The sequence below is a fragment of the Zootoca vivipara genome, chromosome 10 (assembly GCF_965207765.1).
Source record: "Zootoca vivipara chromosome 10, rZooViv2.hap1.1, whole genome shotgun sequence".
Taxonomy (NCBI): Eukaryota; Metazoa; Chordata; class Lepidosauria; order Squamata; family Lacertidae; genus Zootoca; species Zootoca vivipara.
This window is the reverse complement of record NC_142593.1, coordinates 28,217,361-28,245,328: the sequence shown is the minus strand read 5'-3', so window position 1 is coordinate 28,245,328 and position 27,968 is coordinate 28,217,361. Positions and strand designations below refer to the sequence as shown.

The 27,968-nt window shown below is 41.6% G+C and overlaps 1 protein-coding gene across 1 annotated transcript in view; it reads left to right on the top strand.

Moving 5' to 3' along the window:
* ADGRV1 (adhesion G protein-coupled receptor V1) overlaps positions 1 to 27,968 on the top strand; it is a 253,099-nt gene that overhangs the window by 181,668 nt on the left and 43,463 nt on the right. The window contains exons 84-85 of the mRNA XM_088653182.1: positions 727 to 843; positions 6,697 to 6,875. Of these exons, the coding sequence (XP_088509308.1) occupies positions 727 to 843; positions 6,697 to 6,875 (296 nt within the window). The remainder of the gene's footprint in view (positions 1 to 726; positions 844 to 6,696; positions 6,876 to 27,968) is intronic.

Here is a 27,968-nt window from a genome sequence, read left to right as displayed (position 1 = left end):
AGCAAGGGAGAGGTGGGCGGGTGTTCCGAAGCACTGAAGCCCGGAAGAGAAGCTCAGGGCCACATGCAGCGATTAAGTAGTGGTCCCTCGAACTGCTTTGATTAGCATCCCGCTAGCCCAATTGCTCCTGGGTTCAAGGGCTCACCAATAGGGTGTTGTGGCTGCTCCAATGATCCCGCCCCAACACCAGGCCTGATTGTCGGGTCCCACCGCAATGTGTGCCCTCTGTTTAGGGAGGACCCGCTTTAGTAGGGAGGGGTGCAGTTGAATCATACACACCCACACCCACCCCTATCTATATATATATATATATGATATTCAACTGCATCCCTCCCTACTAAAAGATAAGCAGAATGTGTGTGTGTGTGTGTGTGCGCGCGCGCACACACACACACACACACACACACACACACAGATCTTATTTAAGGTTGTTTTAACCTTGTTTTTATCCTTGTTTTAATGTTCATCTTTCAAAGCTGCTTTTAGTTTCATTGCTTTTTAAAAATAAATATGACTAAATCTATATTTTTTAAAAATAGTAACAAGAGCTGCTAATTGTATTGCTAGATTTCCATTGAATTTATTTCTCAGTCCTTGTATTTAAGAAATTGGTCTCAGAACATTAACATGTACAGAGGTGGATCCTTTTGGTTTTCTTCCCTATTCTAAACGCATTTTCTTTATTGTTATGTACCCTTTTAATGATGATTATGATTTTCCTTCCAGATTTCATTTTTGGCCTCCGCTTACACAAGCCAACAACTCTCAGAGGAAAGGTGCTCTGCTTTGGGCTCCATCACTCACTATCTCTATCTTTGCCAGTTCAGCTGGATGCTTATTCAGGTTAGTAAGTATATTACTTTTCTCTTACACTCATCCAGCAGTTGCTTGGAGTGAGCTTTGGTAGACACTCCGCCCCAAAGCAGATAATAAATAAATTTGACTAAGGTAAATGAGACTAGGGCTCCATTTGCACTATACCTTTAAAGCAGTATTTTACTGCTTTAAACAGTTATGGCTTCCCCCAAGGAATCCTGGGAACTGTAGTTTCTTAAGGATGCTGAGGAGACCCCCCATTACCTTAACAGAGGCAACACTTGTTCCCTGGGATGGGAGATTGTTTGTTAAAACCACAGTTAAATTGATTGTTAAACTACAGTTCCCAGGATTGCTTGGGGGAAGCCATAACAGTTTAAAGTGGTATGATGGGGCCCGAGAAGTAAACTTTTAGAGGTTGTGGGCACTTTCCATTGTAGACTTAAATGAAATACACTGAAAAATTATACATAGCTACAAAATCTCTGAACACTGGAGAAGTTACTTTCTAATCATACTTTTGGTACATTTTAAAAATAATAGTAATAAATTGTCCACTTTCTTCATAGCTGTATGAATATATATTGTAATGAGATGCTGGATCTTTGTGACCTCTGACTAACCATTTAGAAGATTTCCCCATCCAGCATTAACTGTAGTTTATTAGCATTTATTATATACATCCTGCCTTTCAGAATACAAATCTTTCTAAGGTGTACTACAAGCAACATCAAAATTCATTAATAAAATCACAATAAACAATATTAAAACATAACAAGCCCATCACTATACTTCTTGAAATGGGGCTGGATGGCACTAGGGGAAAGAGGGAGAATACATGGGTTATGTGTCTCTTGTTTGCCGTATGAGATCTATATATAGCCTATAGACTTATTCTAGGAGAAACTGTTAAGGCTCACTCACCAAGAAAAGCCCCCTTTTAGGTCACATTTCTAGGACCTTGTAGCTATGCACATTCTTTCCAAATCCACATTTTTGAAGGAAATGTCATCATTTGACTCATTCATAATCCTGGGTGGGTAGCATGGATTGATTTTTTTTTTTTCCAGACCAGCAGCATTGCTCACAAAGAAAAAGTGAAATCTTTGCTAACTGGTGCATACTCATCCATAATGAGTGGAACTAAAATGCATTACAGCCTACCATTCATTATAATTATACAGTTCCAGTGAGTCATAGAATTACTGCAAGAAATCCAAAAGGAGGAAATTAACTATCACCATAGAATAATTATGTTTATATAACTAAATTGATTAGTTCACATCATATACCATGAAACAATAAATCTAAATAAAACAGCTACATGATTTAGTGCCTTTGCGACTGGCTCTCAATCCAGCTTTCTTGTTGCTGTCCTTGTAGCTTTATTGAATGGCCTTGGGCATTCTTTGGCACTTTCTGTATCTGCCCTAGTTTGCTTTAAACTCTCCTCTTAGGTAACTAGGCTAAGTGGGTATTCAACTGTTTCTCTTTGCCCCTTCATCTTGCTGCAGGTTTTCCCGCAGGAATATATTAATTGCCTAATAGATAAAGTTTATGTTCATTCTGAGCACAACCCACTAATACGTGAATCACTTATCCTTTGGGTGCCACAGAGATTCCTTCTAGTTGTACTGTTTGTAGCTCTCTAGCTGCTGTTTGTTCCGATATATTTTGGAGCAAAATTGCAGTGGACCATCAGTTGCATGTTCTTTGGAGACTGACTGTACTTTTACCCATCTAAAACAACATTAGGATATGTTCAGATTGAAAAAAAATTATGTGTCTGCAGTCATAATCCTTCCATCCCCTTGTTTCACCAACCAATTGTCAGAGTTATGAGCATACACCTAGGTTACTGACTCCACCTGTTGTGAGGGTTTTAGGGTGGTTTTTTTTTGGGGGGGGGGGAGTATATAAACCTGGTAGTCTAGAACTCTGACCATATGTAAGATTAAGAGAATAGACAAATGAACTACATGCTTCATTCCTAGCCAGGGGTGCTATCCATCATTTTAGAGGCTGCAATGACCACTTCCTGTCAAAAAAGCAAAATGGAAGTTGCGCAAACCCCCACCTTCATCGCCACACATAACAACAGGAAATTGCACAAAATACCTACCACACAGTGAAAATATTGCAGAACCATTATGGACCTTTCACAAATGTCAGAAAAAGTGGTTTGATGATTCCATTATTCTGGAGTAGTGATGGAATGAAAACAACACCATGTGGGCGGATGCAGAAAAATATGGATTTTTTTTAAAAAAAATTGCTTTGGTGGCCACATAAGCAGCAAACTCTGAAGTAAGTGTTAAATCACACGAAACTGATATTTAAATTTGAGGTTTTAAGATTTATTAAAAGGCAATTGATTGAAAGGTGTCTTAGGAGAAGCTTCACTTTAAAGCAGAACTTTCAGTGTAGTATTCTTTCATAAAGCTTTACACAAAGAGCCAATCATTTCTCATTTACTCCCTGGGCACAATAGAAACTTCTGCCTGAGTTCTTTCATCCAGCAGCCAGGAAACTGACCGTACCTATTTGTCTCCATATGACTGGTTATTGTTACACCATAGCAACAGGAAAGGATTTGCTAAATTTAGACCTGCTGTTTGTATTTGATCTACTTAATTTTGGAGTACCAAACGATGAGAGACCTATAACTATCGAGGTAGACATGACACTAAGCAGGAAATGGCAAAAAAGCCAAGTTCACACCAAACTTTGCAGTGCCCAGTTGAGTCTGCGTATCGTTCATGCGATAAGAGATAGGAAAGTAGGTAACTATGGTTAAACAAATACAGAAAACAAGAGTTAGGACACACAGTACCAGTTCTTAGAAAACAATCTGTGTTGCATGACTAACAAGACTTGTTCTAAAAGATAGAATTGATGGGACCATGGTTTATTGACTAAACAAATTGGCATAAATAAATTCCAGGGTTCATCTGTCTAGAGCTGGAGCTTGGCCTAGTTTTTTATACAAGGCCATGGAGTGAGCTGCTTTCTGCCAAACATTTTGCTGGCTCTTTTAATGGCTCAAGAAGAAAATAGCATTGCATAGCAGAGAATCAGGGCAGAGAATAGAAAGCAGAGGATAAGGGAGTTATTAAAATAACAAATAAGCAAATAAGGATAGTGTGTGTGTGTGTGTGTGTGTGTGTGTAATATATCACCATATCCATTGTCTGCATACAACATTCACCCTCCCCGCCCCCTGATCTCCCATTTCTCAAAATGTGCAGACTTCTGAAGATACATGTGCTGTACAGGTTCTTAAATCTCATGTTACTTAGATATTTTAATAAATGCCACATTTGCAGGCATGAATCCTCCCTTTTAAACTGGTTTGTGTGTGTGTGTGTGTGTGTGTGTGTGTGTGTGTGTGTGTGTGTTATGGAAACTCCTCTCACCAACTGACAAATACTAGTTAGCATTTTTACCCAGAAAAGATTGCACAAGCAAGACTGACTCTTGCAGGCATTGATCCAGTTAGGCCCTAGCTTACATTCCAGGCTATATGTGTGATTGGAGAAACGGCTGCCATACTCCAGTTTCTCAAAGGCAGACATAATGGCTTGCATGCCATGGAAATAGTTGGCTAATTCTGCAAATCAAGTGATGAGGTGGGCAAAAGCACCCCTCCCAGACTATTGCTACAATTTAAACTTGTGCTGGGCTTTTCTTACACACTTTTGCATGTAACAGTTATAGATTCATAGAGTTGGAAGGGCCCTTGTAGGCTACCCTGTCAAGCTGTTTGCTCAGTGCTAGCAAACCCAAAGCTAGAACATCTCCAAACAAATAGCTTTTGCTCAAAAACCTTCAGCAAAGCAGACCCCACCTCCTCACTAGGTAATTGGTTCCATAGTTAAACTGTTAAGTTTCTCTTCATAGAATCGTAGAATGGTAGAGTTGGAATGGACCCCAAGGGCCATCCAGGCCAACCCCCAGCAATGCAGGAAACCCAGCTAAAGCATCTATGACAGACGGCCATCCAACCTCTGCTTAAAAACCTCACTGGAAGGAGAGTCTACAACATCCCAAGGCAGACTTTCCCACTGTTGAACAGCTCTTACTTGTCAGAAAGTTATTCCTGATGTTTAGTAGGAATCTCCTTTCTTGTCACTTGAAGCCATTGGTTCGAGTTCTACCCTCTGGAGCAGGATAAAACAAGCTTGTTCCCTCTTCCATGAGACAGCCCTTGAGATATTTGAAAATAGCTATCATATCTTCTCTCAGTCTCTTCTTTTCCAGGCTAAACATACCCAGCTCCCTTAACCATTCTTCCTCAGAAGGCTTGGTTTCCAGACCCTTGATCATCTACCAAGTGATCTAGGTGATTCCATGTTTAACGAAAAACTGTTCTCCTGCCATTTAAACCCATTTAGCCTAAACCTGCATCAGCAGAGAACAAGCTTTTGCCCTCACCTGTGCTTCAGGTGTTATTAAGAGTGCTATCACCTCCCTGCTCAATGTTCTCTCCCTGCTACCTTTCGCCGTCGGACTTGTTTTCTCTACCATCCCAACCTTCTTTGTTCCCTCCTCTGAACCCATTCCAGTTTGTCTACAACCTTCTTGAAGTGTGTCTTCCAGAACTGCACACTTTACTCCAGCTGAGTAACAACTGTTGCTTCAGCGAACACACTTGGCTCAGTTCCACACACCCCCTGCTGGGTGCCCCACCCTTAATAGCTTACAGGGAAACAGCAGAAGGACGTTTCCAGCTTGATTGGCAGATAGGACAAAACCACACACAGAGTCTACTCAGTTTCCCCACTGCAAAATGAACTGTTGCGTCTCATGACCTGGAGACAATGCTTTTATTAAGGCATGTCAAATGACATGAGTGCTGCTTCTTGTTACAGGCACATAGCACTACAGATTTTTATTTTTATTTTTTTTTTGGTGTGTGATGATAATGATGCTTAATTTTTTGAATAGCCTTCTCCTTCCACATGCAGTTCCAAGGCGATTTACAAACATAGCCTTGAAAACATCTAAAATAATTTTTAAGACAGTACAAAAGCCACCTATTATAGGTTTAAAAACAAAACAAAGTGAACATCTGGATACCTTTTCATCCAGCTGGAAAAGCTTGTTGAAACAAAAATGTCTTCAGTTCTTGATTGACCTCCAGCATTTTGATTAGGGACAAAGCCTGATTGCTGCTGTCTGTAGGAAAACTACTTCTGCCATGAACCCCCAAGTTCAATTTCTTAGCACCTCTGCGAGGTGGATTTTATGAGATGGGAAGGTAGGGAAGATTTCCTCTCCCTGCTGCCCCTGCCTGCACTGTTGTGTCTATTAACTGTTTTAAAAGGAAATAAGGAGAGGGCAGAATGTGTTTGGGGTGTCTGGAGATGGAAGAGTGGCCTTCTGTTGGATTGGATTGAAAAAAAAAATCTTTTTCAGTTGGATAATTAATGTTTCTGAGGTGAGTTTTGGAGAGTTTGCCCTTAGTCTTTATGGTGAAATTTACCGTATATTATATTATATTATATTTATATTAAAGCTATTGAAATGGGATTTTACTAGGATGCTATTCATTTATTAATGAGAAGATTATGAGCTGTTTGTGGCTGGACACTATAATATTACAATATTTGGTGTCAACATTTGAAACTTGTACAAAATAGATTCTTTGCAGACAAATTTGTTGCCGTTTGTCTCTGTTTCTTTACCTCTTGTGTGCTGATTGAAAACTTGAATTGCCATCCCGAAAACCCTTAAATATATATTATTTGTTTCAGCATATTCAAAAATGTGGTTGAGCTTTTGCAGTAAACCAGTGCATATTTATGAGTATTTTATTTTGCACAATAATTAGTGGTTCATAGCAAACCTATTGATCCAGGACTCTCCATTATTCCCTAGGCTGTTAATTTCTGGTATGTCCTGGTGATGAATGATGAGCACACAGAAAGGCGCTATCTAATGTTTTTCCTTCTGGGTTGGGGTCTTCCGGCTTTTGTGGTGATTCTACTTTTAATCATCCTTCGAGGAATCTATCATCACAGCTTGTCGCAGATCTATGGCCTGGTCTACAGTGATCTGTAAGTATATATGAAAAAACCTGTCCTATAAACTATACACACTTAATGGGTTGTTTGTGTGCTTGCTGCTGACTTTTAAACTGTCCAGTGTGTTTAGCCAACTTTCATGAAACAAAAAGATTCAGGCAGGGCATGGGCTAAAATCCACAACTTTAAACAACATATTATGCCCCTCTCTACCAGACTACCACAATGTAAAGTTACTATGTAAAACCCAGGAAAGGGTTAGTGAGGTTAGTAATGCATAAACTTGCCTCGGTCTATTCCAACATTCATTCTCACTTTCTGCTCTTCTGCAAGTGGTTTGTTTTGCACGAGTCTTCCATCCACTTTGTCCTCTACTGAAATACCGTATTGGCCAGAATATAAGCTGCAACCGCAAATAAGCCGTATCTTTAAAATTCAAGGCTTATTTGTGGGTGTGGCCTGCCTCCCGGCTCTGCCGCCTAAACAGGGGCAGCCGGTGCTGGCGCTCAGCACCCTGCTCCCCAGCACTACCTTCCCAAACCCGTGCTGGGGGAGGCTTGGGAGCGGCTGCTTCTGCGGGAGGGAGCCACCCTGCTTTGCCAGTGGCCTTTCCCCCTTCGTTTTGACAGCTCGGGGGAGGCTTGGGAGTCGCGGGTGGGCGGCACACCATTGTCCCGCACCCCCAATGGCCCTCCTGTGCAGCTGTTTCAGCAGTGATACTGTAAGGTGGCAAATATAAGCCACACTTTAACTTTTCACAACCAGAATTTGGGGGCCAATACGGTACATGTATATATTTTCGGTACATGTATATATTTTCCATATAGTGCACAACAGGTCCACATATCAGTTGTCAACAGATACTTACAAATAATTTTCATTCTCTGTGTGTTCCCTTTGAAAGTTAATTAATTTCCTCAGGGGTGGCCCTGTTTAATACAGTCGTATCTTGGTTCTCAAACTTAATCCGTACCGGAAGTCCGTTCCAAAACCAAAGCATTCCAAAACCAAGACGTGCTTTCCCATAGAAAGTAATGCAAAATGTACCGTATTAATCTGTTCCAGACTTTTAAAAACAACCGCTAAAACAGCAATTTAACATGAATTTTATTATCTAACAGGACCATTGATCCATAAAATGAAAGCAATAAAAAATGTACTGCAGGCACACAATCAATCAATTAGTAGCTGAACTGGGTTCCACAAAATCCAGTCACAAAGACAAAACAAAAGAGAGCCACAAAAACAAAAATGCAAAATAAATAGCAAAAACAGACAGACCTCAGCATAACACCCAAAATGGCACTCAAATCGGAAGTGTAACAGTCAAAATGGAGCACATTTGGCTTCTGAAAAAAGTTCGCTTACTTCTGGGTTTGCAGTGTTTGGGTACCAAGTTGTTTGAGTACCAAGGCGTTTGAGAACCAAGGTACCACTGTATATTGCAGCAAAACTAACAAAAATATTTTGCAAAGTTAATGAAGTTGCTAATAGTGCATCACAAAGCTATCTGTGGCCGAAGTTGTAATCATCTTTACTCATATGTAAGTCCCACCAAATTTTCTCTCAGATAAGTGGGTCTAAGAAAGCAGCCCTTATTGTTAACTTGATTTTACAATTCAGTATATACTTGTCATCCTGTCTCCATTCTGTCAGTCAGGTGTCAGGGAGGGACAGTTTTAATATTTTACTCTTTGTGACATAGGTCAGCCTTTCCTAACCTTGATTCTCCAAAAGAATGCCAGCAGGTTCTTGTATTGTAACAGGAATTACAGTGTTTACTCTGCAGCAGTGTGTCTTCTGGGCTTGTTTAGCAAGAGGAACACAAGTGAGCAAGCTGAATTATCATAACCTCATCTCAGAATAGTAAGATATTTTAGGTTGGGGTGGGGAGGGAGGGAGTCCTACTTGCAAAGAAACAGTTAGGAGCTCTTTTAAGGCTCCTGATTGTTCATTTGTAGCCATATCTACACACACCTGCCCTGCACCTGATGACAGATGTGGGGCAGGAAAGCATGGTTTGTTGGGAATGGCCTGGAAGGCCAAATTTGGACCTGTGCCAGGCCTTATTAGGCATGTGGGCTAGACATTTCCCATCACTGTTTTAGAATAATACCAACAGCTTTGCAATATTCTCCAATAAAAACATTTAATGCCATACTTAAACTGCACTGGGTACTTAGAAATGCATATCCCCTGACTCTCGCTATTTGCAAAACTATATGCCCCAGTTGTTGCACTATAAAAAGCATACACTGATATAAACGGCATTAATTAGGTCTATTTTTAAATGCATTTTCCATTTTTCTATTTACACATCATACCTTTTCCATCATACAAAATTTCTTTACAGACTTCCTAATCCAACACTCTGTGGCATTCTAGATAAACCTTACTTTCCTGCATATCTGTTAATTTCCCCACACTATTTTTCTCCTTTCATTTCCTTCATTGTTGTTACCTGTTGCTCATGAAATTACCCCTACTTGTAGGTTAGTATCAGTATCATAACTTTTTAAATATTCTCCAAGGCTTTCCCTTGGAAATAATAATAATAATAATAATAATAATAATAATAATAATAATAATAATAATATATTTATACCCCGCCCATCTGGTTGGGTTTCCCCAGCCACTTGGGCAGCTTCCAACAAAATATTAAAATACAATGGTCTGTTAAACATTAAAAGCTTCCCTAAAGAGGGCTGCCTTCAGATGTCTTCTAAAAGTCTGGTAGATGTTTTTCTCTTTGACATCTGGTGGGAGGGCGTTCCTCAGGGCAGGTGCCACTCTGCCTGCTTCCCTGTAACTTGGCTTCTCGCAGCGAGGGAACAGCCAGAAGGCCCTCGGCGCTGGACCTCAGTGTCCGCACAGAACGGTGGGGGTGGAGACACTCCTTCAGGTATACAGGACCTGTAAGAGAGAGGGCTTGCAGAGAGCAGCCCACTCTGCTTACTTCCATCAGATGGGAGAACAGCAGCAAGTCTGGGAGGGAAAACCAGGAACAGGAAGGGTTAAGAATGGTCCAGGGCTCTGCAGAGTCCTGAAGGCTCAGCTCCAGGCTGGGAGAAGGGAAGCAGGGGTGGAGCTAGCTTCAGCAGGGGCTGGAAAGGAGGGAGAAGTAGAACGGCACCTCAGGAGCCTGTTTTGGGACCACGGAGGACCCATAGAGCAAGGAGGAGGGGCGTTTGGATGCCCAGTCTTAAAAGGGGGGTCAGAGCCCACGAGACGCCATTGTGGGCTTCTGCCCCATGCAGAGCAGACATGATTTGAGACATCTCACCACTGTATATAGCATGCACAATAAAACTCTGAAAATCCAGAGGATGTGTGGAGTGCTTACTCGGGAGTAGCCAACACCCCATCTGTGACAGGACCGAAGCCATTTAGGGCTTTAAAGGTCAGCACCAACACATTGAATTGTGCTCAGAAACGTACTGGGAGCCAATGTAGATCTTTCAAGACCGGTGTTATGTGGTCTCAACGCCTGCTCCCAGTCACCTACCACATTCTGGATTAGTTGTAGTTTCCTAGTCACCTTCAAAGGCAGCCCCACATAGAGGGCATTGCAGTAATCCAAGCGAGAAACAGCTAGAGCATGCACCACTCTGGTGAGACAGTCCACGGGCAGATAGGGTCTCAGCCTGTGTACTAGATGGAGCTGGTAAACAGCTACCCTGGACACAGAATTGAGCTGTGCCTCCATGGACAGCTGTGAGTCCAAAATGACTCCCAGGCTGCGCATGTGGTCCCTCAGGGGCACAGTTACCCCATTCAGGACCAGGGAGTCCTCCACACCTGCCCGCCGTCTGTCTTGTCAGGATTCAACCTCAGTGTGTATAGCCATTGTTCTTTTCTTGGGATCCCTCTTTCTTTGCAGTTTCTAGAATCCACTATTCTGGCCACTGCTGTTGCATGAAGAAATAGGTTGTGTATCTTCTTTGGTATCTCATACCCAGTTATAGCCAATAAGAAGGCTTCAGGATTTCTGGGGAATGTAAACTTGAAAATCTTTTTTAGCTTATTTTAGACCATCTCCCAATAATCTTTGGCATGTTTACAGAACCACTATATATGTATAAAAGATCCCTCCACCTCTGAACACTTCCAGCACAATTTGGACCCTCTCTTATACATTTTCACAAGTTAACTTAATAAAACCACAAACAGTCTGTTAAGCTGGGACTTGAAACTAAGCAAATGGGTCATTTAAAAGGGAAGCCCTTTTTTACTCGACAAGGAAGCCCCCTGGGAAAACTTGAAAACAGTTCGCCACAATGACATTTCATGTTAGACATTTTAAGCTTGCAGCCATCTCTGTTTACTGTAAGCAAGTAGAGGTTTACTGTAAGCCAGCAAACATTGTTCATGTTCAACCAACAAACATGTAAGATAGCTACTCTCACATGTTGTCTGAAAAGTATTATTATGTTGCAGATTAGTTATTTATCTCCGGATGTAGTCATATTAGACTACTCCCTTTTCATGGAAAACAGTCTTAAAACCAAAAGAAGAGCTCTGCTGGATCAGGCCAAAGGCTGATCTGGTGCCGCATCCTGTTCTCACAGTAGTCAATGACATGTCTATGAGAAGCCCACAATCAGGACTTGAATGCACCCTTCAAGTTTTAAGCAAGCTTTAAATACCCATCCGTTCCAGCTTCTTTTTTATTGATGGTTTTATGATTCTGATGTTGAAATTTTTTAAACCTTCCAGCTGAGCTATAATAATAAGACTTTATTTGCTGCCATTCTGGTGTGTTTTTAAATACTGTAGCTGTTTTGATTTTATTCTTTCTATTTTTTATTATTGTTCTGTAATGTAGATTTTGTAAGTCCCTTGTCAGGGCATTTTCCCGGAAAAGCAACCTAAAAATACTTAGATAAGTAAATAAAATGATCTGTTGAATATCTTCCCACCTTGCTGCCTGACACATGCAGGCGGTGTTCAGCCTGGTGTTAGAAATCTCTAGATTTTCTGTCCTGGGGGACTTCAGCATCCATGCCAAAGCCTCACTTTGGCTGGAGTGACTCAAAGCATCATGGGCACCATGAAAGCTATGCATAGTTGTTTTAAAAGTATGTTTAATGTATAAACATTGTTATGGCCCAATATATTTAACTGGGGTGGTATTCAACTAGTTATACTCAGAGTGGACCTATTGAAATCAATGGTTATGTTCTTTAATTCCAATGGATCCACTCTGCATAAAACTTACCTGAATACTACCCCTGGGAATACTACAAGGGAAGAGAGGGAACAATTCTGCACTGGACAAAGTGACAGCATTTATGGACGAGGGAAATGTCTAAAACTGGTACCTTGTGATAAAGAGACATGTGGGACCTCCTAACTTTAGGAGTGCTTGCGCTTTTGCATGCAGAATATCTCCATGTCAATCTGGCATTTCCAGGTATATGACTATAAAAGACTCCTGTGTGGGATGCTGCCAGCCAGTGCAGGAAATACTGAGCTGGATGAACCAATGGTGTCTCAAAATGCAACATGCTTCCCCATGCAGTCCCCTCATTCTTGAAGATTAAGCAGTTGGGAATATGCTGGAGTGCAGATGGCAGAAGACTTGGGTCAAATCCAACCAAACATGGCTTAGAGCCTGTTTGAGAACATGCTCTGTGGCGGTATTGGCAGCAAAGAAATCTTATTTCACTGCCAGCATTGCATCTGCAGAATGCTATCTGGCAATTTTGTTCCAGTTTGTTAGGAGAACTGCATAGCCTTCTATTAATAACCTGCAAAACTATCAAAGGTGTGCTGGGACTTATTTGTGAAGCATTTTAAGGATTTTCAGTTGCTTCCATCTGCTGAGATGCCATATTGCAGGGTTTGCCAGCATTTTGGAACCGGTGGGCACACTTTGAAATCTGGGCAGCAGGTACACTTTGTCCTGCCCCTTACCTTGTGCTGAATAGAGCTTACATGGATACAACCTAGAAAACTTCCATCTTTACATCTATTGTAATGTGCCACCATTGATGGAGTTGCTGCCTCAATCCGTTTTGCACTGGCTGCAAAAAAAGGAGCACAGAGTGTGAGACAGGTGTAGGGCGCAAAAACAGAAATGTTTTCAGGGTATTTGCAAGGATGCAATGAAACTTTACTGCCCAAAGATAGAGGTGAAGAAAATGAGGGTCTGGGCAGCTGAAGTACAGAAACGGAGGAAATTCTACCCTAATATAATTTGTGTGCATACTGTCCCTGACATTCCCTGTCTTTTAAGTGCTTTTTAAACACATGCACCTAATGAATGGGATTAAGTGTCACACAATTGCAACTTGCCAGAAGAAACCATTCTCTCTCTCTCCTTCTCCTGCACACTGTTGGAGTTCTCTCAATCCCATGAAACCCAATTTGGGGGGCAAGTGGAGAGGTGAGGGGGGAAAGGCCTGTTGTAGAAGCCCTCGTATACAGGGCTTGTGCTAACTTGATTAGTTAGGTGAATCCAGTCGCCCAACCCATTTTTCAAACTGCATGTTACCAGCTTTCTGACTGTTATCTTGTCGCCAACTGCACACTAAAAAATGCACAACCCCGATGGGTTTTTTTGTGTCGGTAACAAGAAGAACATTAAAGTGGGTGATAATGTCTCAGTCACGACTCAAATTGTTAAGACTTTAATTAGATAAAGGCAACAGCTTGAACTTCAAAAAGCAGCTTTCAGTCATTTTGAAAGGCCCCACTTGTGTGACATTTTAAGTGATGGGCACTTACTTGATTAACCTGTGTGTTCATCAGTTGTCAATCAGAGGGTCACACCCGTGCATGTTCTTTCAGGCACTATCCCAAAATAGAAATCCTTTAACATAAAAGCCATCCTGTAACATATATAGAGAGAGTCAATATTTTATTCAACCTCCAATTACAGAAGTTTAGAGACATCAATGAAATTAGCAAGCAATATCCCACCCCCACCCCACCCTGGTGCATTAAGGGGATTCATTGTGAAGGCCTAAGGTATAATCCATAGAACACTGTTTATCCGATTTAAAAGTGAAATATGTAAGATCTGTTGCTTCCACATTTTTTTCCTTTAAATTGCTGTTGGAGCAACTCAACTGGTACTCACCATGTCAAGGGACTATGAGCTGAAAATGAGTATCTGCTCCCCTGGGGCTCCGGGGTAGGGAGGCAGAGGTTGCCACATGGTGTGACCTCAGCTGGAAAGAGAGAATCACCAACTTCTTGCATGGTCAGGGGAGGGGATGACTGCTTGGAGCTGCCCTCCACCTGTTCATGCTGGACCCTCTATATGGGTGGGCCTTGCCTGCAATCCAATTGGGGCATGGGCATGGGGTGTGTGTGTGCCCTGCTCACCCTTAGGGTTGCCAGACTCAATAGAGGACAGGACTTCTGTGCCTTTAATTGCCCTGCTCTCTTTTGAGTCTGGAAACCTTAAAGAGAAACCAGCAGACCCTTTGCTTGGAAATTAAACAAAGGGTCTGCTGGTTTCTCTTTAAGGTTTCCAGACTCAAAAGAGAGCAGGGCAATTAAAGGCACAGAAGTCCTGTCCTCTATTGAGTCTGGCAACCCTACTCAACCCTGGTGTATTTAGGAGGGTGACCTGGAGCAGGCTGCCCTCTTGGTTGACCTATGGCAGATTTACCACCCACCCCAGACTATTAGGGGCCTGCTCAGTGGGGAAATGGGCAAGTTGGCATAAGGACCTGGTTATGGTTAATCGGTTGCCATATTCATGGCCAATGAGGAATCTTCTCCTGCATATGCTAAGGTGAAATGTGCATAGAACTGCATATATTTTTGAAACATAACATACAAAAATGCATTTTAGCTTTGCACAATGACAAGGTTGATCTATGCAACATGAGGATGGTCTCCACATGCTTAATCTATGCATGGGGGTGGTCATTTGTTTGTAAAGGGCTCTCATTTCATATCATATCATTTCATATCAATCAGTGAGCACTTCGTGAAGAGCACTGCTTAAGTCTTTTGTGCATATGATTATAAAGCTGCTGGCTTCGAGTGCCCAGTCTCAAAATGCACATGTAGAATCCCATTTAGTATTCCAACCCAGAGAAGGACTTCTGGGGGAAATGGTGCCCAGTAGTCTAGCTGAGCATTACCAGCTGCACAAATTTGTACAATGAAGCAGTTACTTGCAAATTATAGTGACATCAGAAGGGGTACTGTGACACTGCTAATAGCACTTTAAAATGTTTTCTGCTTTCTCCCTTCAAAGAAAACCCTCAAGGAAGCTAAAAATATATATAAAAGCCAACATAAAGACATATAACGCCATCACTGAAACAACTATATCTATATCCAGAATTGGCCATGATGTGCCAGCACAACAAATTGTTCATCACTATGACCAGGTGTGGCAAAACACCAGAGCACAACTGTGTTAGGTAGCACAGAAACTAAAGAAGTGGAGGAAAAAAGTGATTTACATGCCTTTCTAAAGGACTTTTAGTTACTATAGTTATGCTGGCAGACATTTACTTTTCTGCAGTAAGCAGGTGCAATGGAAATGCAGCCAACAGGCTGCAGAGCAGAGTTCCTCTACCCCATTGTCTTGTATAAGTGCTGGTACCATAGTGCCGACTATTAGGTCCAGTTGCGGATGACTCTGGGGTTGCGACGCTCATCTTGCTTTACTGGCCAAGGAAATCGGCGTTTGTGCACAGACAGCTGGTCATGTGGCCAGCATGACTAAGCCGCTTCTGGCGAACCAGAGCAACACACGGAAACGCTGTTTACCTTCCCGCCGGAGCGGTACCTACTTGCACTTGACGTGCTTTTGAACTGCTAGGTGGGCAGGAGCAGGGACCGAACAATGGGAGCTCACCCCGTCGCGGGGATTCGAACCGCCGACCTTCTGATCGGCCTTCTGATCGGTGGTTTAGACCACAGCACCACCCGGGGAGCTCACCCCGTCGCGGGGATTCAAACCGCCGACCTTCTGATCGACCTTCGGATCGGTGGTTTAGACCACAGCACCACCCGCATCCCATAGTGCTGGAGATAAAGGTAAAGGGACCCCTGACCATTAGGTCCAGTCGCTGACATCTCTGGGGTTGCAGTGCTCATCTCGCTTTATTGGCCGAGGGAGCTGGCGTACAGCTTCCAGGTCATGTGGCCAGCATGACTAAGCCTCTTCTGGCAAACCAGAGCAGCACACGGAAACACCTTTTACCTTCCCGTCAGAGCGGTACCTATTTATCTACTTGCACTTTGATGTGCTTTCGAACTGCTAGGTGGGCAGGAGCTGGGACCGAACAACGGGCGCTCATCCTGTCGCGGGGATTTGACCTTCTGATCAGCAAGCCCTAGGCTCTGTGGTTTAACCCACCGCACCACCCGAGCTTTAGATACATTGATGCTATTCTGTAAGACACTGTTGCTAAGTACTACTTTCATTGTAGGCATAAGTCCTTCGTTCATTGCGAGCATGGGGCTACAGTGAAAAAAACAATCATGTAGTATTTCTCCTGAGAGCTTTTTATAACTTTGCAAATATTTACCACCATCAAGGCAAGGAGGGAAAAGAGGAACCTCCCTTCCTTTATAAAAAAAAACCCCCAGGCAATAATCAGTGAGTTGTGCCTCAAAAATGTTTAAAATAGAAATGCTACCTTGTTACAGAAATACTATGTTGAAGTCTACATGAGGAAAGAAGTGTGTTTTTGCTGATTGAAACTGTGGCCATTTTTAGATTGCGAAGAAGAACAATTTAGCATTTAATTTTAGAACGGTTGCAGCATACAGTATTTCTGGATGAGTGGAACACCCATGCATGATGCAATGATTCCATATCTGGCAAAGCTTCCTGCAAGCAAATCCTAGGTACTTGAGTGGGTGGACGTCTACACCTGCATTCATCTTAACTGACTTGGATGCAACTCTCAGTGCGTAAAGTGTTAGAAGTGGAGCTGGAAAAGATGTGCATTTAGCTGTGTGATCGCTGCACACACAAAGATGTTCAAATGTTAGATGGTATGTGGTGATTTTAACTTCCAGGGGGAGTTATTAGTCTGTTGCACCAAAAACAAGTCTTGTGACACCTTAAACACTGCCAAAGACTAGGTGTGATAGCAATATCGTACTCCTGGGACAGAAGACTATATACCTTTTTCTTTCTGCAAATGATTGTGTACCTTCCGCCACCCCCAGTGTATGCATGTTAAATCAGACAGATACTCAGAAATATTTCCAGTGTGTCTGTTTATGAGAGGGGGGGGGATGTTTGCCCAGCATTCCTGTTGTTAGAATGATATCAAAACCTGAATATTTTATAGCTGACAAAAATAGAAAGCATTGAGTTGCTGTGAATATAGGCTGATCACACATTTGTTTAATAACAATGGGTGATACCCAGGTCATAATCAAAGTGGATTTCATTGAACTTAAGGGACTTATGCTGCTTATGACCATTGATTTCAGTGGGTCTACTCTGAGTAGGGTTAATGTTAACTATCACTCAGCTGCTGTAATTTAGAGACTAAAAGTGCCAACCGCAAACATACTCAGAATCTCATCAGGAGTGATTTTTCAGTTTTGCCCACTTGCAAAATTAAACTCTGTGGGTGGTATTCAGCTATGTTTTACTCCAGCTAATCCCATTGATATTAACAAAGATGAGAAAGCTAGGTCTATTAATTTCAGTAAAATTTAGCTGAGTTTTGCCTTACAGATGTACCCGGTATTTGATATTTTTAAAAAAAGAAAATTCTACTTTTCTGCATAAAAGACAAATAAAACAAGTTTAAACTGCTTTAATCAATAAAGTTAGATGGAACAGATTTACATTATCATTCTTAAAGGACATTTTTGTAACATGCCATCCATCCTACAAGACTCACTTGATTTTTTCCTCATTTACTGGAGCTCAGGCAGGACAGCTTATTCGTTGTTTTCTTATCCTTTCTTTGCATATCCTGAACATGAAAACTCACATATTCTTGACTCATGCAAAATAGTCAAGATAACATTTGGCATCACATTTTCTTGTGGTGGGAAAGGAATAGTTCTGATATACCCTCAACACTGATTCTTCACATTTTATTTAATAGCTGTTGGGGCAACGCAGATATTTCCCAACCATTCTCAACATTACAGCACACAGCAATTTGACTTATTCAACTATTCTACTTTACATCTATCATCCCTGAACTTGTTCCTTTTATGTTGAAACTTCTGAAATGTGACTTCACCCTACAGTGTTCAGAACAGTTTGATAAATCAAACTGGTAAAGATCTTGAAATATATAGAGACATAAATAATTTGAGTGGTGACCTGCTAGCTGTAGAAGTCTTTTCTCAGTGAAAGAGAAAACAGCTGTATGCTCCCTGTCCTTCATGAAGCAGTTTTTCAAGAGTTCCAAAATGAATCTTGCTTAAAAGGGAGATAAAGGATGAGTGAATGTACTTTTAAATGAATTAATGCATAGTTAGTAGTTTCAAAGTACATTAACAAAAACCAGGCCACTTCACCTGATACAGTGAGGGGGGGAGTACTTGATCCCCTGCTAAATTTGCCTGTTTGCCCTCTGACGAAGAAATGACCAGTCCATAATTGTAATGGTAGGTTTATTGTAGCTGTGAGAGACAGAATAACAACAGGGGAAAACCCCAGAAACCCAGAAGAAAGTGCAAAGATCACTGTTAATGGGAGGGATTGTTGAGTTGTTTGTTGTTGTTGTTGTTTGTTGTTGTTCTCCACTGTAATATGAATCCAAAATATTGCCGTATTTGTTTCAAGAAAACGCCAGTTCAAGAAAACTGTGTTGCAGGCAGTGGCATCAAGTCCAAAAGTTCCAGTATGTCATTGAGTAAATAGAGTCATACACACCACAGCTGTTTTTAAACTTGGGACACGTGAATAGTTGATACGGTTCATCTGAGAACTGTTTACTTTTAAAGTTGCTTGCACTCAGAGCAGATGCATTGTAGAAAAAAAAATCCCCTGTTGATATTGCATTGGCAGTTAAGGGGATTTCCGGTGAAGTCAGGTACACTGAAAGAGAAACCAAAGGCAAAAGCTCTGTAAATAGTAATAAAGGGAAAGTCCAGCATATGTGCAAAAGGAAGGGTGTAATATTAGTTTTTATTTTAGTTTTCTTCTGTTCCACAACTAAATATGTTCTTTGGTTGACTGATCAGCTGATTTGAAAAGTTATCACATGCAGTTGAATTTTACATTCCAACTACGAAGTTGTTGTACCTTTATGATCAAAAGTGCCTACCAAATAGGCCTGTATTCAGTCTCTAAAGCAGGCATCCCCAAACTGCGGCCCTCCAGATGTTTTGGCCTACAACTCCCATGATCCCTAGCTAACAGGACCAGTGGTCGGGGAAGATGGGAATTGTAGTCCAAAACATCTAGAGGGCCGAAGTTTGGGGACGCCTGCCCTAAAGCTTCCATGTGGTACAACTGTACTCAATTGAAAGCTGCGGAAGCTGCATCGATGTTCAGGTTCCAAAGAACGTTCACAAACCGGAACACTTACTTTCTGGTTTGCAGCATACGGGAGCCAAAATGTTTGAGTCGCAAGGCATTCAAGAACGAATGTATGACTGTATTTAATAGTTAAATGTGGTTTTTTTGTATTTAGTGATTGTTTATAAGTTGTGTACTTGTGGCATTTTTGAAAAAAAATTATATTTAAAATAATAAAAAGGAAGAGGGTGGGGCTAGCCTTGCTTTCCTATGAAACCCGGGATGATATGCAATGTAATCTATGTTAAAATCACTTGGCAGTATGCTTGTTCCAGTGGTGAAATGTTTTGTTTTGTACTGAAGAGAATGCATACGCAGGTTGTTGGTAACTTTGGGATCATCCACTCTTCTGTTTGTCCTGTGATTCCTAGGCCCGGGTTCGGGAGGTTTTCGTTCTGTCCTGCCACTTTCCTTGGGAAAGCCTGTGGTTTACTGCTGAATCAGACAAAACATCAGTTGGGTTTTCTGTGAATTGACATTTGTTCAGTAAACAGTGGGCTTTCCCCAGGGAAAGCAGCAGAACAAAAGAGGAACCTATTGGACCCATGCTAGAAATCATGGGACAAACAGAAGATATCAAGGGGCAAGGGAAAGCGTGGATGAGCCCTTTGTTGTGTAATCCGTTGCACAATGAGTTTCTGCTAGTGCATCTATTGCATTGGAGTTCCCTGTTGTGCAACATTAAAACTCACTCGTCTACTGGTGGAAGAGCCCTTGCACTAGCAGACAGAGAAGGTTGGATGCAGCCTTTGGGGTTTTCATAACTAGTGGTATGTGCTTTGTTGGAGACTAGGGCAAGTGCACACAGTCTGCTCATACATTGAGTGAGCATGGGGAGTGGGATCATGCCTGCTCACATTGCCTCAATCTTCACACCTTCTGAGTATGCAGGAGTTGGGTTGAGGCCTCAAGCACAATGCCACTCTACCCCTTCCATGTTTTCAGTCAACATAGTTTCATTATGTGAATGGGGTTGCAAGCACCATGAAAATGTTTAGAAAGAAAGGAGGGAGTATACAGTGGAGCCTCGGTTTATGAACACCTCGGTTTACAAATTTTCAGTTTACGAACGCCGCAGACCCATCTGGAACAGATTAATTTACTTTCCATTACTTTCAATGGGAAATCTGAAGGTATCTGAAGAAGTGTGCAAGCACACGAAAGCTCATACCAAAATAAAAACTTAGTTGGTCTTTAAGGTGCTACTGAATGATTTTTTTTCTATTTTGTTTCAATGGGAAAGTTTGCTTCAGTTTATGAACGCTTCAGTTTATGAACAGGCTTCCGGAACCAATTACACCCATGCTTCGGGTTAAGTACACTTCAGGTTGAGTACTCTGTGGACCCATCTGGGTCCACTTTCTATTACTTTCAATGGAAAAGTTCACTTCAGTTTATGAACGCTTCAGTTTAAGTAATGCGCGGACCATCTGGAACAGATTAATCCACTTTCCATTACTTTCAATGGGAAAGTTCGCTTCAGTTTATGAATGCTTCAGTTTATGAACAGACTTCCGGAACCAATTGTGTTCATAAACCGAGGTACCACTGTACTGGAAAACAGGAGCTATTGGCTGGCTTGGGAGTTACATCACAAAATATAATCCAATAGGTGCCTGTGACACTACTGCATAATCTTTCCCACAGAAAACTGTGCTCATTGTGGGTGGGTGGGTGGGTGGGTGGGGAAAGAAAACCCTCAAGTAACCATAGTAAACAGACCGATTCCTGGGAAATTGTAATTTATTTGGAACTGAGGCAGTATCATCTGGGCAGATGTATGATGTCTGTGCTGCCCTCCTGAAAGAAAGTTAGTGTCTGGGAAGACTCTGACTATGAATGCAGCAGAATAGCTATGGGGCAATTAATCTACATTAGATGATCTTTAGCACCCATAAAAGTTGGTCGACTAAAAGATAGCTCCCTGTTTTCTTCTGTGGCAGTTACATAGCAACAAATGCCTATAGCAATCTCATTAGTGTTTTCTTTGTAGCACAGAGAGTTGACGAGACTCACAGTCTGCCATGCTTTAGATGTAAGCAGCCACAACTGTCTGTCCCCTCCCCCCTTCTTTCCAGAGAACAAACAAGCTAACATGATCTGAGCCAGTGGTAACCTCAAGCATTTGTCTTAATGTTTGCTCAGCAACAGCATGCAGCAGCACCGGCAGCCAATAGGAAGGTTTTGTACTGCTGCCTTTACATATAGTAGTTCAGCATGTGTCTGCTGTTTCCTGTTCATCAGCTGGGAACACCAGATGCAGTTCTTTTGATAAGAGGTACTTGGGTTCAGAATCTCTGCTCAGGTCTTTCAAATGTAGATTTAGGGCTATTTGCAGACTATATCCACTCAGAGATACTGCCTTGGTGCTTTCTCCTAAAAAGTAAATACTGGTAACTGTGAACAACGATATGCACACACTCTCAAATTGTAATACCATTGTTTACAAACTGAACTGGCCAAAACCAGATAACTCTTCTGATGCATTCATCGCCACTTTGTGCATCTCTCCACATCATTCTGTGGGCAGCAAAGGAAGCCGCAGGGACAAAATGAGTACACATGCAAAGAGCACACAGTCATTTTAAAAGCAGTCACCATGCATAAAGCAGCAGCAGAATCCAGTGAGAGGTCTGTTGCGCAGTGTAAGAGACAATCTGCAATTCACACTGCAGGGAGGAAAGAATGAGCCCACACATGAACTGGTTTGTACTAGCTAAAGACATTGACACACAGAGAGACCATGCTTAGGACAAGAGGATCAGCCAAAGGAGAATTATTATAGGAGGGCCCTTTGGCTGATTGACATCCAATGTCCCTTTAAATGTGCTGTGGAAGAGTGGATTCTTGGCTTGCTTTTGTTCTTATTTTTGTTACATATTTTGTGTTTTTTTAATTGTAATTTTAAAAATCAATTCTTCACCTGGTTATTAAAAATTGCACTAAAAATTGCTATATTAATATTTAACACATTTTAAACTGGGGACCCAGAAAGTCACAGAGCTCAGTTCCCTGAATCAATATGCTGGGGAAAGAGTAAGGTGCCAGATAAGGAGGACACTCATTGACTGCTGCAGGAGGCTTGGGTCATATCCACACCATGCATTTAAAGGTCACATATTCCACTTCAACAGTTATAGCTCCAGGCCCAAGAATCCTGGGAACTGTGGTTTGTTAAGATTCTCCTAACACAGCTCAGCACCTGTAACAAACTGCAATTGCAAGGAAACTTTGGGGGAAGCCCTGGTTTTTAAATTGGTGCTTTAGATGTAAAGGACCCCTGGATGGTTAAGTCCAGGCAAAGGTGACTACGGGGTGCAGCGCTCATCTCGCTTTCAGGCTGAGGGAGCTGGCTTTTGTTCACAGACAGCTTTCCGGACTTGGTAGAGAACGTTGCAGTGTCATTTGCACTGGAAAGCACAATTTTGAATGTAAGGAGTTTACAAGTGTGCCATCTGTCTTGCACAGGGCATGATGAGGCAATAATATGCACTTTTTGAACAGCCATGGCTTCCCCCAAAGTATCCTGGAAACTGTAGTTTGTTATTCCCTTCTTAGAACTTCAATTCCCAGAGTTCCCTGGGAAGAGGGATGGAGTGTTTAACCACTGTAAGAGGGGAGTAGGGGTTTCTTAACAACTCTCAGCTCCCTTAACAAAGTACAGTTCTTTGAGGGAAGCTGTTTAAAGTGGTATGATATGGCTTTAAATGTATCGTGCAGATGGGGCCCAACTGACATACAGTGGTACCTTGAAAGTCGAATGGAATCCATTCTGGAAGTCCATTCAACTTCCAAAACATTCGGAAACCAAGGTGCAGCTTCCAGTTGGCTGCAGGAAGTTCCTGCAGCCAATCGCAAGCTGTGTCGGACGTTCAGGTTCCAAAGAATGTTTGCAAATTGGAACACTCACTTCCGGGTTTGTGGCGTTTGAGAGCCAAAATGTTTGACTCGCAAGGTGTTCGGGAGCCAAGCTACAACTGTATATTAATTAAAGCTAAGGATTTGCTTGTTTATGCCAGAGGGAATTTGCTGGCGACTATCCACAGCAGTATCAAATTAGATGTTAAACACACCAAGTTCCATGTACCCTCTTGTGCATATGTGCAGGAACTGGGTTGCAATTGCAGGTATGTGTTTCTTGGGTTTCAACTGAGCACTGCTTACAAAAGAATTAGGGGTATGGAGGTAAGCTCATTTTGCCAAGTCAGCATTTTCTGCCAATAGCCTATTTCAAAATGTTCCAATTAATTGCTCTGATAAGTCTTTACATGCACTCAGTAGAACAGAGCGCATAATGTCAAGCATTCAACAAGGAGGTGATTTAGAATTAAAAGGGAAACAGAGTAAGATATACAGGCGGTATATGAGCAAAAAGAGTACCCAGTAATTGTAGTAGCCTCTACTTCAGAGGCTTGCAGCTGGGGAGAAAAGGGCAGGTCTTCATTTGGCAGAATTTCTTATCTAGGAAGCTATAGCGTTCCTCTCAGTTATTTTCTGTCGATAGGCTCAACCTATTCTTTGACCTTTGTTGCTTCTAGTTAAAACTCATGATGAATGCAGAATTTGGTTTTGTGAACAGAGGAATGAGAATGAAGGGAAATGAGTCAATCCTAATCTAAAATCTTCCTTTAGAATTCACAGAAAGAGGGATGTCATGTGTTTAAACGCCCAGCAACTCTCATTAGGTTCATTGAAATGAACGGGATCAGTACAAGGGGGCAGATCTAGGAAATTTGCAGGTTCCCATTTATAGAGTTAACACAAAGTATGTATGTTCCTTGTACATGATGTCATCTTAGAACGGCCATTGAACCCTGTTCAGGCTAGAATTAGGAGTATAGGAAGGTCCTTTCAATCTGTTAGACACTACTAATCACTCTTCCTCAATTTTAATAGAGGTTTTCTCAGGTCTGGATTAAGACCTTTTGAGGCCCTAAGCACTTAAAAGCTTTTGGTGCCCCCATATATGTTGTCTGGGGCAAAGACGGCATGACTCAAGGCAGGTTGAACTCAATGGGAAGGTGACCAAGAGCAGAGCTCGAGCGCTTCCTTTTATTGAAAGCTCAGGATGACAGTTAATCATTACAACGACAGTGTAACTTCTAGCCAATTACAGCAGTGCAGTCCCATACAAGGTGATGTTTCCTGTAACGTCACACCCGGTCACTCCCTAAGACATCCTCCATAGCCCATGTGTTGTTTTGCCATGCCCTCTGTCCATGCTCCAAGCACATGTCACTCTGTAAACACCCCCTCCTAGTTCCCATTGTGTTACCCTCCTTGGCTTGACCCATCTGGTTTGTCCTGATTCATCCAGTTCCATCCAGATCCTCCTTGATCCTTCTAGCTCTGTTGTGACCTGTTGCCCTGCTGACCTGAGCCTCTGACCTGTCCTTCTTCACATGTTTCCCATTCTGACATTAGCCGGCTCGCTGTGCTAATGCCCACACTCTCGCAGATCGGTGTGGCTTGCCAGCACCAGATCTCAGTCATTCCCACACATGCCTGCACAATTTCCTTGTGTAATCCCCACACATATATATCTACCATAATTCAAAATATATTTTAAAAAACACCATAAAATAAAATTATATTTTTTGAAATGAAACAAAACCTACAGTAAGATGGAAAATAATGTTTATTTTTGTATAATAAAAAAATTCCTTCAGTAGCACCTTAAAGACCAACTAAGTTTTTATTTTGGTATGAGCTTTCGTATGCATGCACACTTCTTCAGATACAGTGAAATAGAAGTCCCCAGGCACTTATGTAGAGAAGGGGTGGGGATGGGGAGGGGAGGGGGGATCACTCAGAAGGGTGGTGGAAGTGGGTGATTGACTGACTGATAGCTGTTGATGACCGAAAACGACTGCAAATGGTTTTGCATGAAAAAGCAAGGGTTGAGATGGCTGAAGATCGCTTATCATGTATAATGAGATAAGAATCCGATATCTCTGTTCAAACCAGGTCCCTCCATGGTTTTGAGCTTGGTGATAAGTTGTAATTCAGCAACTTCTCTTTCCAGTCTATTTCTGAAATTCTTTTGTAGTAAGACAGCTACTTTGAGATCTTGTATAGAATGTCCTGGGAGATTGAAGTGTTCTCCTACTGGTTTTTCTGTCTTCTGGTTCCTGATGTCAGATTTATGTCCATTTATCCTTTGGCGTAGGGTTTGGCCTGTTTGTCCAATATAGAGAGCTGAAGGGCATTCCATGATACGAACAATTTCAATACAATCTTACAGCTGAATCCTGTGCTTTTGTGCTTTAATTTAGACAGCTTTTGTCACAGAATTTGTAAATTGAAAAGTGGAGTTGCTGGTCCATGGTAAATCTAGCAATGGAAAATTTCTGTGGTGACACCTCCCCCCTACTTCCCTTGATGCCCTAAGCACATGCTTATTTTGCTTAATGGTTAATCCAGCCCTGGGTTTTGTGATATGTCAATCTTGACCGTGAGAGTGTCGTTCGTTTAAAGTTAGTTTTGCACTTCAACCATGGCTATGGTTTAGTTTTTGTAGGCTCTTCTTTCTTTCTTTCTTTCTTTCTTTCTTTCTTTCTTTCTTTCTTTCTTTACTTTTTTTAGAGAGGAAATGCTATGTAAAAGATCCAGGTTTGCGTAGGTACAGCTGCCCACACCTTGGCAGAATTGGCATAAGGCTCAATGCAGACGCACAGTAATGCAGACATACAGCTGGGAATTTAAGGCCTGTGAGTTTCCAATACAGTCAGCTGATGTGCAACCACTGGCGTGTGTGTCCTTTTGGACCCGGAAGGGGGTGGGGCACGCTTATGCGCACTCTGCAACACACGTAGGGACCAGGAAATGAACCCCCGTGTGAAATAGTTGCCACCCATACCTCAATAATGGCCCATCATACTGGAGTGTATGCCCACCTGTGCATGTCCAGAACATCTGTTGTGAACCCTTTGTATAGCCACCTACACATGGGTGGTTGCAGTCAGGTGATAATGCCTTTAATCATATTTATGCCTAAATCACAATGACTGTACTGATAAACATTGCACATTCATATTTTGGAGAGCTAATAAGTAGCTTTTTTGTGTGTGTATCTTCCCCACCCCCACCCGCCTGTTTATTCTTGCTATGTAAAATAGTCAGGGGTGCACCACACCTTCTGAAAGAAATTGAAATTTTTACTATAAATCTTTTCTCCTTGAAATAACAGAGTTCAGAAATTAAAGCCCAAAGGAATGGAATCTACTTGGAGCTTTGTGCCTAGCAATGGAGAAAAAATAAATCTATTTGTATTCATTGGAAACTAAATTGACAATGGTGTTTTCTCTTCGTAAGCCGGACGTATATTTTTATCCTTCATGCTTCATGAAGTTTCTAAAATCAGATGATTGTGTGCTTCCTTGAAGATGTTAAGAGTGGATTAACGGCAGGAACATCCTGTTGTTAGGAATTCTTGAGCTGAAAATGTTTGTTCCCGTACAGCCAAAACCTGTTTATTTTCTGAATAAAACAACGTATGTGTCACTGTCTGTGCAATCTTATATGTGTTTAGTCTGAATTAAGCCATATTCAGTTCAATTGGATATTTTCCCAGCTAAGCATGCTTAGAGTTGCAGTCTTTAATGATGTAGATGAAAGTCCTAAGCACTTTACTGAGACAAATCGAGAAATTCAGCATTTTACTAAGGAGAGTACAAAATGGCAGCAGCTGTAATGCTAGCACATACTAACTAGAGGCATACTTTTCAACAGTGCTGCATTTAAAAAAAGGATGCAAGCAAGTGGAGAGGGAATTATAAGTAAGTAAGTCAAGGGAACTGAATATGTATGAGTTTAGGGAAGGCTTGTAGCTAATGGGTGGGACTGAGGATGTCTCCAATCTGAAACTCTGGAAAAATGTTGCCAGCCAGTGTAGGCAGTACTAACAGCTAGATGGATCCATGTCCTGACTCAGTATAAGCATCATGTATTCCTAAAACCTGTTTAGTCTTGATACCCAACTTAGAGCCACTGCTTCTGTGCTAGGAGCTAAAATCCATTGTTCAAAATATTCCATTGAAGTTGTCCTTGGAAGATGCGACATTGCCTTCTTCTCCACTGACGGAATTTCAATGTTCTCATCCATCCTTGACTAATGAAATGCTCATCCATCTCCCCCTCCTAATTCGCCCACCCACGGTTGGGTTTGCAGAAGGAAAGTACTTGTTTCCACCTGTTCTTTGATTGCCAAATTGGAATATAGAGGTCTAGCCTCACCCATTTCCCCACCACAGTGTAAAAATACTGAGTGTAAGTTATAATTTAAATGGATGAAAAAAAGCAAAGAGCCACAAAGAAGGAGGAAATGGCAGGAGGAGGTAGTTCGGTGAGGAAAAATGGCTTCAGCCTCCAAGTGGCATGTAGTTTGGTTTAACTACAATGGAAATTATTGCCTTTCATTACACACTAAACTCCATGAATTTTTTTTTAAGTGTTGTTTTTTAATTAAAAAAATAGATGTTTGTGGTTACAAATGCTCAAAATGGAAAATTACACAGCACACTTTAAAGAAATGGTGTGATTAAGTGTCCATATTAAATAAACATATTTAGAACTGTAAAAAATAATTTTCTGTGTACTTAGCTCTTTTTTGTTTATATTGGAATAAGAAGAAAATTAATCACATTTTA